The sequence below is a fragment of the Scyliorhinus canicula genome, chromosome 10 (assembly GCF_902713615.1).
Source record: "Scyliorhinus canicula chromosome 10, sScyCan1.1, whole genome shotgun sequence".
Classification (NCBI taxonomy): domain Eukaryota; kingdom Metazoa; phylum Chordata; class Chondrichthyes; order Carcharhiniformes; family Scyliorhinidae; genus Scyliorhinus; species Scyliorhinus canicula.
Genome location: NC_052155.1, coordinates 67226486 through 67238675, shown reverse-complemented (window position 1 = coordinate 67238675; position 12190 = coordinate 67226486). Strand labels below are relative to the sequence as shown.

Genomic DNA, 12190 nt, shown 5'->3' with positions numbered 1-12190 from the left:
TAACCCCACTCTACCATTACCACCAAGCCAGGGGAACAACCCTGGCTCAATTAAGAGTGCAGGAGAGCATGCCAGGAGCAACATCAGGCATACCAAAATATGAACTACAACGCAGAACTAGTGCAACTGGTTCAAAAATACCATCGGAGGCCTGTAAAAGACCTGTCTTAGTCTCTGTTGGGGAGAAAAATTCTTATTTATTTTTCTTCTTCCGGCCTCTCGGCACCACATGTTTTAAGAAGTAGAAAGGATAATTTTCACCTATTCCAATGACTTAAAATAAAAGTGTAATGTGTTTGTCTGAGTTGATCTGCAATGCTAATAAACAGTTCTAACTACGGAAAAAAGAAGAAGCTGTACACCATCCAGGAGAAAGCAGCCCGCTTGATTGCTCCTCCTTCCACAAGCATTCAAACCCTCCACCACCACTGGTGAACAGTGGCAGCTGTGTGTACCATCTGCAAGATGCACTGTGGTAACTCACCAAGGTTCCATAGACAGCACCTTCCAAACTCACGACCACTCACATCTAGAAGGACGAGCAGCAGGTACCTGAGGAATCCCACCACCTGGAGGTTTCCCTCCAAGTCACTCACCGTCCTGATTTGGAAATATATCGCCGTTCCTTCACTGCCGCTGGGGCAAAATCCTGAAACTCCCTCCCTAACAGCACAGTTGGTGTACCTACATCTCCGGGACTGCAGTGGTTCAGGAAGGCAACTCGCCACCACCTACTGAGGGGCAACTTGGGATGGGCAATAAATACTGGCCTAACCACTGCTGTCCACATCCCAGCACTTCCTTGTCTGAGTGTAAACACGTGGTTCACAGTTACATTTTAAACTCGAGTTCCTCAAGAATGATGATGTTGCCTCAATATATTGCAATGTTGTAACACCGAACATTATTGCGTAGAACTACATGACAAACTATAATTGAAAAAGTGTTCCGCACAACCAGTCTGCTGAGTTATTTATCTTCCACAATAAAAATCATTCTAGTGCCATGTCCCCCTTTTTATTCCCAATTTTCTTTATACCCCCTTTCCTTCAACCATATAAATTGCCTAGTTTTAAAAGTTCACGTTGGGCCAGAGCTTCTGATGCCAAAGACAGTGAATGTTCCGACCTTAAATAAAAGCAGAAAGTTCTGGAAAAGCTCAGCTGGTCTGGCAGTACATGTGGAGTAAGAAATAAAATTAACATTTCAAGCCCAATGTATTTCTTATGAACTGGGTTCTGATGAAGTCATGTTGGACTTGAAACATTAACTCTGTTCTTCTCCCCACCCCCATAGATGTTGCCAGATTTGCTGGAGTATTTTCCGTCACTTTCTGTTCTTTATTTCAGGTTTCCAGAATCCGCATTATTTTGCTTTTATTTTAAAGGCAAGACGTAATTGGGGTCACAATTGTAGTGATATGCCAATGAGCTATATCATAGATGGATCGTGTGCAGCCTCCAACCAGCAGGTGGCGGTGCAGACACACCATGTGGTCTTTAGACAAAGGTCATGTGACCTGTGACTCTGATATAAGGGCGGATACATCCGACCATCTTCAGAAGAAGATTGAGAGGATAATAAGACATACACATGAATGTTCAGTGCTGGGTGCAAGTTCCAGAGGAGTAATTAACAGACTGCATGGTAATGTGCTCTGTATCAGATTGCTGTCCTCCACACGATACTCAATAAACAATTCTGGTTAGGACAAGTTAAAGTGTTTGATGGATTCCTTTGTAAGGTACAAAGGACCAAACACAACAACAATGACATTGTAAGTTGAAGGGAGCTGGCTTTTGTCTGAACTTGGAACTTCTGATACCTCATAAATAGTTCCATATAAACCTTTGCTGATAGTAGTTCACCCCCTACCGATGCAGGGGTTTGGGTATACAGTGAGGTGAGCATTTTAAGGAGGTTTGGCTGAGCATTCAGGGAGTGGGTGAGCATTATTGAGGGAGCTGTATTGCCAGGGTGAACTGTGGCGGGAGAGATGAAGGAGGTCTGGTAAACAGTATGTCAGTGAGGGTGGGAGGTGAGAAGGGCGTGGGATGGGGCAGGGGTGGAGGCTGAGCAGTGTTGGGAGTGTTGGCTTTGGGGCGTGGACCTAAAAAATCCAAGAACATTGAAAAAAATAATGTTTGAAGACAGATCTCAAGTGTGTCTTCAGTTCAGAATTGAAAAAGAGGGGCATGATTTCACTGCTATTGTACGTTGCTGTTGGACCTCAGCACTGCTCGTCACTGGAAATAAGGCTTCAGTGTAAAAAGGCATGCCTGTTGTTTTAAACAGGATCAGCGGGATGTGCTGCTCCTTTGCTTGCTGACCGGAAGATCTGACCGTAATGTACCTTATGTTTAAAACAAAAAGTATTTCTTGCTGTCTGCCCAGCACTCCTTCAGTGTGACACAACTGTCAGCTCATGAGATTGTGCTCAAAGTTTTTATGGGCCTTGAAAGCCTCTGCCTTGGGAGTTCCACCACAGAGCAAAGGCTGACACCTAAATTCTCAATTGTTTGAAATCTTTTTGGTAGAAAAAGCTAATTTCTCTTTAAAATCTCAAGTCTAGGAGAGACCCCTTCTGCATCAATTCACAGAAATCTATAGGTGCCTTGTATGTTTTTTGTCATTTACACATGCACAAAATGCACATACATAGTTTAAAACTTTCTTCCTTTATTCTAAGGTGGAAATATCCTGGACTTTAGCTCTGAACTATAAACTTTAAAAAGGTCTTAAAACACAAAGCAATTCAGTGTATAAATGTTAATATGTTGTTGTTAAATATGCAGCGGTTTTTTGTTACTTTGCCAAATATGTTATTTTGGAAGACAGAATATCAGAAACTTGTGCCAATTTAGTAAATAGTTTGAGTTACTCGTGTTCTATTAAACTCTGTACAATGTTACATTGCTAGATATTGTGAGGCCAAAGTCACATTAAGATATTTGAGTGGTCTTTTTGTATTGAAGACCAGTGAAATATCTCGATGAAAGTTAAAATTGAAACCATGCCAGATTGTCTTCAATAAACATCTTTTACCAATTTATGTGTTAGGAGTACAAGGGATTGTGGATGCCTACCGCAACTGTCTTCCTCAAGTCAGACTATATGGACCAACAAACTTCTCCCCCATAATAAACCATATGGCACGATTTGCAGCTACAGCAGCACAGCAGCAGACAGCTTCTGTGAGTATGAACAGAACGTGAAACACTAGAAATAGAAAATAAAATTGAAATGCAGGAAATAAGTCAATGTTTGGGGGAGAAAATGAAAGATAAGCTGCTGTTTTAAGGTGGGTTCCTTTTATCAGCATCATACACTCCAGTATTTTCTCGCTGCAGTCAGAATCTCCATGGCTGTGGGTGTTCAGTTTTGTCACACACTGCAACGGAAAGGCCTTGTTTTTCCAGTTCTAGCTTTATCATTTGGAACTAACTGATCCTTATGGATATCAGTATAAGTACTTTGGATGAGCAAGACATTTACTTGGGGGGAAAAATGGTTATCAATGTGAAGGATTCCACCTAATCTGTTTTATTTGTATGAACGATTTTTTAAACTCATTTCATGAGATGTGGGTGTCACTGGCTGAGTCTGCATTTGTGCCCATCCCTAATTGCCCTTGAACTGAATATCTTGCTTGGCCATACCAGTGGGCAGTTAAGAGCCAACCACATTACTGTGGGTCTGGAGTCACTTGTAGGCCAGACCACTGAAGGATGGCAGATTTAATTCCCTTAAGGACATTAGTGAAGTAGATTTTTTTTACGACAATCACTTCATGTTCATCATTCGACTTTCAATTCCAGATTTTTATTAAATTCTAATTCCACAACCTTCCATGGTGGGACTTGAAACCAGATGCCCAGAGCATTACACTGGGTCTCCGAATTACTAGACAAGTGGCAATATCGCTACTCTACTGCCTCCCCAATATTTGTGTAAATTATTGCTGTAAGTGTGGTATTTTGTTAAGACTGTATTTTAATTGACTACAACATATCAAGCAGCATTTTCTGTGATATATAATTAAACAAATCAATAGAAAACAGATGAATAAATGGTCTGATCAGGTACATATTTTGGAGTGTAGCTTTAAAAAAAATAATATCTCACAAATTGTGATATTGTAGGACACTAGCAGGACAGATTGCACCACAGGTTGAACAGATAGGTGGCAAATACAGTTCAATGAGGAAACATAGAACGTGATTGATATTGAAAAATAAGAATATAGAAAGGCCAAGCACCTTTTTGGATGGTAAGGTTTCAAATGATATATAGGAGCAGAAAGACAGTGTTCTGACATGGTGGAGTAATGGTAATATCATTAGATTAGTAATCTAAATGATCTGGGGACCTGCATTCGAATCCCACCATGGCAGTGGTGAAATTTGAATTCAATGAAAACTCTGGAATGAAAAGTTGAACCATGAAACCGCTGTCGATTGTTGTAAAAACCCATCTGGTTCACTAAAACTCTTTAGGGAAGGTGATCTGCCATCCTTGCCTGGTCTGGTGATTGATTCTTAAATTCCCTGTGAACAAGGGCAATTGGGGATGGGCAATAAATGCAGGCCGAGCCAGTGACATCCCATGAACGAATATAAAAAAACATTAAAGAGCTCAATTAGATCAGTTGTTGTATTCTGCACATTTTTGTTTGGATCATTCTAATATTCTATTCCAATATTCTTTCTTCTTTATTTATTTATCATTTGAATGCCTTTTTCTGTGCTATACGTGAATCTATGTTTCACTGATGGGCATAAGGGCTGACAGTACTTTATCACTTTGTCAGTCTATTTGAGCAGTCACAATGGGAAAACAAATTACTCTGGGTTGCAGGGAGTTTAAATTTCAAATACCTCTGTTCTGCCCGCTTTTTAGATAAGATATGTCCACAAACTCCATGCTTTCTCCTCTGCATGATTCAGAATTCTCTGGGTGTACATTTGATTGCCATGTTTGAATATGGTTAAAGTACAATAAAAATTTGACCACAAAATTCAATATATAAATTGTTTAATTTCAATTGTTATCTAATATAATGGTGTGATAAGAGATAATTCAATCATGGAAAAGAACACAGTGGTTTACATTTAAAGATATGGAGGCGGAACAGGATGGAAAATTCACCTGTTGTTACTCCAGAAACTTGAGGTGAATTATTAATTGTAGGTAAATTATATCAAATTTCTCATTAACATTTATCATGTCACCCATTTCTGGCATTTTAAAAAATGAATACTGAGGCTATGCAATACATGAGTTTAAGTTTTTTGTTTTATTTCCTCTGGGGTTCTTTTTAAAAATAAGTTTAGAGTACCCAATTCTTTTTTTTCTAATCAAGGGGCAATTTAGCTTGGCCAATCCACCTGCCCTGCACATCTGTTTGAGTTGTGGGGGTGAGACCCACGCAGACAAGGGGAGAATGTGCACACTCCACACGGACAGTGACCCGGGGCTGGGATCGAACCCGGGTCCTCAGCGGCATGAGGCAGCAGTGCTAACCATTGTGCCACCATGCAGCCCTATTTCCTCTGGAGTTCTAATGCCCATTTATAAACCTTAGATTTTGAAGTTTTTTTTCCATTTTCTGTCAGCATTTCTTGAAAGCATAGACTGGTACATAGTTTTACAAGTATGGTAGCTCTCTGTCACTGCATTCCATTATGGCTATTCTCTTAGCCAGCAAGAAATGACATGATAAATGCTAATTCGATGTTTAAAAAAACAATTGGATTTTAATCAAAGTAGAGGTGGGGAAATCCTACAGGAAGGCAAATAATCATGAAATATCAAGGAAAGGCCAGTATTGTTGGATGCATTTCCTGTCATTTGCACCTTCAAAACATTGCATGTAAGAAATACATGTGCTCCTGTCTTTTGCATCTTTTGATAATGCAACTGCTGGTACTTCGGTGCTGTGTTGTTCATCCTGCACAACCTCCGTGGAAGTGGCATCAAAAGAGCAACTTCTCAGCCAGCTTAACTGAAGAAGAGAATCTGACATGAATTTGTGACATGTCAGAACATCTTGAAGTGATAGATTTTGTTTTCCAAAAGTATCTAATCGTTATTTAATTTATATGTATTTAACCTATGTTTGGTCATTACCAGGTAAAAAATTATATTTCAGCACAGCACTAAAGTGACCCTTTGTTATGCCATTTATCTTTGATCTGTGAAAATCTTTTTGATCTATGAAGTTCTTTGTTTCAACAGCAATATTTCATCCTGCTGATCATCACAGATGGAGTGATAACAGATTTAGATAATACAAGACAGGCCATTGTTAATGCTTCTAAGTTGCCAATGTCCATCATCATTGTCGGTGTTGGTGGAGCAGATTTCAGTGCCATGGAATTTCTGGATGGTGATGATGGTGTTCTGAAATCACCCACCGGTGAAGCAGCTATTCGTGATATAGTCCAGTTTGTGCCTTTTAGGAAATTCCAAAACGTAAGTATGTTCTTGCTTATGATGGCATTGAGATTTGAGCTCTATTTCTAATGTTTGTAGTAACTATGGACGCAATCCTCTGGCCATGCTGCGCCGGTAAAGCATCTTGCTGCAATGCAACGTGGCCAGTGAAAGCCGGGAGTCCCCGCTCCCGGGATCCACCCGGCTCGCAACGCCTCGCGAGATTCAACGCGTGACATAGCAAGGAGAATCCCACCCACAATGGGAAGGATCACTTTTTGGCAAATCTGCACATTAGAGCGAGGCAGCTAGCCTTACTCTAATGTGCAGATTCCTGAGGTACCTGAGGCTTTGGGATTGAATCCCTTCGCCTTCAGGACCACTGGCGAGTGCCGTTTGATACTGGTCTCCACGAATGGGAAGACTTGTGGGGGTCCCCAAGGGGATTGGAGGCCCTTTGGGCAGGGTGATGTATGGCACTGCAGGTGCCACCTGGGTTCCCTGGCAGTGCCAGACTGGCATCAATGCACTGACAAGGTGCCCAGGGGGCACTATCAGCTGGCAGGGGCACTGCCATGGTGTCAGGTTGACACTGCCAAGGTGCCAAGCTGACATTTTTTGTGCACCCACGATTGGGTGGGGGTTGTCCACCTTGGGTGTTAGAGGGTGGGGAAGAGGGGATCCTCCCATGTTGCTTTCGGGCTGCGGGGAGGTCGGGCTTTTGTTTTTGTGGGTTTCGGAGATTGGGACGGCATTTATAAATGGCGTCACGATCTCTCGCTACAACGGGCTGCGTCCGGGAAGCAGAGCTCCCTGTTGTAAAAAACGAGGCTATGTGCGGCTTTGGCCGCGCGTTTCCCATTTAGACCCCTTATTCAACACAAGTAGCGTTGAACAGCCACGTGTTTCTCAGCACTGCGAGTGCTAAACACGCTCGCTAGGGAACTTTGTTTCTTTTGGGAAGATCGTGCCCATAGTCAAAGTAGTACTGATTTGTAGGAACTAAATTATAACTTAAATGTTAACCATTATTATAACTCTTACTCGTCAGTGTTAATGTAGATAGAATGCCACACTTTTAAACTGTACATATCTTAATCAATATGGCACTCGGGTATTTAAACAACTCTTAGGGATTTTATGACGTAAGCCAAGTCCTGTACACTATTTGATTAATTGGGAGCATGGACCAATAGTAACTTGGTCTGTTTCAGTCAGTCACCTGGCATTGTTCTGGCTATGTTTTTTGAAAAATATATTTTTATTCTCCATTTTCACATTTTCTTCAGAAATTACACCCCCCCCCCCCCCCCCACCCCCACCCCCAAACAGTAAACATAGATTTACATAGAATTTACAGTGCCGAAGGAAGCCATTCAGCCCATCGAGTCTGCACCGGCTCTTGGAAAGAGCACCCTACCCAAGGTCAACACCTCCACCCTATCTCATAACCCAGTAACCCCACCCAACACTAAGGGCAATGTTGGACACTAAGGGCAATTTATCATGGCCAATCCACCTTACCTGCACATCTTCAGACTGTGGGACGAAACCGGAGCACCTGGAGGAAACCCACGCACACACTTGGAGGATGTGCAGACTCCACACAGACAGTGACCCAAGCCGGAATTGAACTTGGGACCCTGGAGCTTTGAAGCGATTGTGCTATCCACAATGCTACCGTGTTACCGTAAATACAATGTCAATCCCCTTATCATCAACAACAACAATCCCATTCCTCCCACCACCCCCCAAACAATGACCCGTCTGACAATATAAGCATCAAATAAAACAAAACCTCCCAAGGAAGAAAAAAAGGAAAAAAGAAAAAGGAATTTGGAATCGCCTATGGTCACTATTGACATATATAGTCCACCCCCCCCCCCAAAACCTCCCCAATATTCAAAACCATCCAATCCCCGAAAGAGTACCGCGAATGACACCCATTAATTGTACCCCCCCCCCCCCCCCCCCCCCCGACTCCTCCCCTCCACTTCCTCTTACAAATTCCTCCCTCCCAACCTTGGTTCCTTCCCCCAACATTTCACTCCGGCTAGACTCACTGAATCCTGTTCTACCAGGCTCCGATAACCACAGCCCCCCCCCCCCCCCCCCCACTCACTCCCATTCACTGGCCAGCTTAACCAGCGTGGAGGCTCTGCCTGGGTCTCCTTCCACCATGTCCGATCCCAGGAACAACATACACACCCAAGCCCCAAATAACCATCATTGCAATAGAAAGTCCCAACTCTTCCCTTGTCCAAATATACAGCGTTGACTCATTCAGTACATACACCAACACACAGTGAAAAAATAATGTTACATGAAGCTACATCGATACACAACCCGCTCTCAGCCCCATTTCTCAATTCTGCCTTCGCAAACGCGTCCGCCGCTTCCGCCATCCCAAAATAAAAGTGCTTGGAATTGTAGGTCACCCTCAACTTAGCTGGATATACTATGCCGTACTGCACCTTGCTGATGTACAGTGCCCCTCCCCAATAGCTTCACCAACATCGTGGCAAAATACTCAGCCTTGAGCCTTCCACATTTCCGGGCAGACCCACGATCCTCAGATTCTGCCACCTGGAACTGTCATAATTAACATCTATGTATATAATGGAGTGCAGACAGGCAGTGATTGACACACAGGATGACCAGTAAGAGCACAGAACAGAGCAGCAGACAGCAAATCACCAGACAGGATACTACCACTAGAAAGCCAGAGGGCACCAGGTTTCCCGCTCTCTCTGGACCCAGCCACTGAGACAGTCGGAGTTCGTGAGCTAGGCAGTGCAAACACCATGCGGTAGCTAGTAAGTCTGGTCAGGCTAGTACTAGGTCTCCAGTCAAGTCAGCATAGTGTCAACCCACAGTTGAATATGTATAATAGTTAAGACGTTAAATAAAATCGTGTTGCATCTTATCCAGTGTTAGAGGTCTGTCTCTCGCTACACTGCATCAAGTGCAGTCCACATCAACCCAGCCTGACCAACACATCATTGTACCAGAGAGTGATGCTGAAAATTGACGGACCTACCTTGAGTGAATCAGCGTTGACCAGCAAACAGCCATCCGATGACATGAAAAACGTCCGCCCTCCTCCACAGCTCCGCATCGCCGGCAACCTTGGTGCAAATTGGAAGATCTTCAAACAAAAGTTCCAACTCTATCTCAAAGCCACCGACCTCGAGGCCGCATCGGACGCCAGGAAGATCGCACTATTCCTCTCCACAGCCAGGGACCAGGCCATCCACATCTACAACTCCCTTACATGCGCTGAAGGCGAAGACAAGACGAAATTTAAAACAGTCCTGCTGAAGTTCGACAGCCACTGCGACATTGAGGTAAACAAGAGCTTTGAACGGTACGTTTTCCAGCAGAGGCTTCAGGGTAAGGATGAACCTTTTCAATCCTTTTTGACCCATCTCCGCATCCTCGTGCAGTCATGTAACTATGACTCGACAACTGATTCCATGATCCGGGATCAGATCGTTTTCGGGGTCCACTCCGATTCCCTTCACCAGCAGCTCCTGAACGTCATGCAGCTCACCCTCACCATCGAAACGTGCGTTCTCCATGAACATGCTGGCAATCGGTACTCACACATCAGGGCGGCAGAAATGGCAAAGCTAGCGTCCCACGAGGCAGAACGGTTGCAGGCTATCGCACAAATGCAGGGCCTAAGTATTGACAAGAGTGGCCATTTCGCACACTTTTCCTGGGCCCCTGCGCATGCACGCCACGACCGAGGGGACGGCGAGACCGACGACCAGACTGCGCAGGTGCGTAGGTCGTTTGACCGCACTGCGCATGTGCGATGGCGCACGGAACGCGCTGACGTTGGCGTCATGACGCGTCCGAATTGAGGCTCCGCCGATTTAAAGAGGCAAAGTCCGGCAAAATCGTGACGGTGTCTACAGTGTGGCAAGCTTGGCCACTACACAGTCCTTTGCAGATCTGCTCCACTGCCCAGCAGCCAGCGATCCCAACCACGGTGCAGAAGTGTTCATTCAATTCAGCAAGGCATGGCAGACTCCGACCCTGACAGCCAACAGATCCTGATGCTGAGTGCCTCAAATCCCCATACTGGGTGGGCATCATTACGAAGCATGCACTGCCTTTCACCAAGATAGTGAAGCATCTCCCGATCCTCAGCGTGGATCCCGACGATGAGTGGTGTGCTGTCCTCACAGTTAACAAGGCTCGCAACCGGTTTAAAACGGGCACCGGCGCATTGGCGAACCTCATCTCGACACCATCCGCGTCAAACCAAGCATTCTTCCACCGGCCTGCCAGCTCCTTGACTACAATGGCAATGCCATAGCTGCCAGTGGCTCGTGCCAACTTGGAGTTTCCTATAAGTCATTTAAACCGACGCTGCGGTTCGAGATCGTAGGACCTGACAGAGCATCCCCGCTCGGTGCTTGGGCCTGCAAACTCCTGAACCTGGTTGAGCGAGTCCACACCATGTCATCCTCACAGGCCTCACCTGATGAAAACTTCCAGGCTCAAATTGATGACATCATGACGCAGAACAACAGCGTGTTCGACGGAATGAGCACACTCTCATACCGATATAAAATCCTGCTCAATCCAAACGCCACCCCTGTAATTCACGCACCACGTCGGGTGCCTGCACCCCTCAAGGAGCGCCTCAAGCAGCAATTACAGGACCTCCAGGATCAGGGCATCATATCAAAGGTCGCAGAACCCACGGACTGGGTCAGCTCCATGGTCTGCGTCAAGAAGCCGTCAGGGGAGCTTCGAATCTGCATCAACCCCAAGGATCTAAACCGTAACACCATGAGGGAACATTACCCGATACCAAAACGAGAAGAGTTGACCAGCGAGATGGCTCATGCCAAATTCTTTATGAAGCTGGATGCCTCCAAGCGGTTCTGGCAAATACAGCTGGACGCATCCAGTCGCAAGCTGTGCACATTCAATACCCCGTTCGGTCGCTACTGCTACAACCAGATGCCTTTTGGCATCATTTCTGCTTCAGAGGTATTTCACCGCATCATGGAACAGATGAGGGAGGGTATCGAAGGGGTGCGAGTGTATGTTGACGATGTCATAATCTGGTCCATAACTCCTCAAGAACACATCGATTGCCTCAAGCAGGTATTCCACAGAATCCATGAGCATGGTCTACAACTCAACAGGGCTAAGTGCTCGTTTGTTCAATCAGACATCAAATTATTTGGTGACCACATCTCGCAGCAAGGCGTGCGGCCTAGTGCTGACAAGGTTTCGGCGATCAACGCCACAAATTCCCCAGAGGACAAGAAGGCAGTCCTCCGCTTTCTAGGGATGGTGAACTTCCTCGGGAAGTTCATTCCCAACATGGCATCCCACACCACAGCCCTCCGCCATCTCGTCAAAAAGTCGACGGAATTCCAGTGGCTGCCCCCTCATGAGAAAAAATGGTGTGAGCTGAGGGCAAAACTCACCACAGCCCTGGTTCTGGCGTTCTTCGACCCAACCAAGGAGACCAAAATATCCACTGACGTGAGCCAGGACGGTATTGGGGCGTTGCTCCTCCAACGGGATGACTCCTCATCCTGGGCTCCAGTTGCATATGCCTCTAGAGCCATGATGCCCACTGAGCAACGGTACGCTCAGATTGAGAAGGAATACCTGGGCCTTCTAACGGGAATCGACAAGTTTTATGACTATGTGTATGGCCTCCCAAAATTCACGGTTGAGACGGACCACGGACCATTAGTCCACATCATCCAGACCGATTTAA

At 45.1% G+C, this 12190-nt stretch overlaps 1 protein-coding gene across 5 annotated transcripts in view; it reads left to right on the top strand.

Moving 5' to 3' along the window:
* Positions 1-12190, top strand: part of LOC119972434 (copine-3-like) — a 108678-nt gene that overhangs the window by 90143 nt on the left and 6345 nt on the right. For all 5 annotated transcript variants that reach the window (XM_038809120.1, XM_038809119.1, XM_038809117.1 and 2 more), the window contains 2 exons: positions 3061-3194; positions 6238-6474. In XM_038809120.1, coding sequence (XP_038665048.1) covers positions 3061-3194; positions 6238-6474 — 371 coding nt within the window. The remainder of the gene's footprint in view (positions 1-3060; positions 3195-6237; positions 6475-12190) is intronic.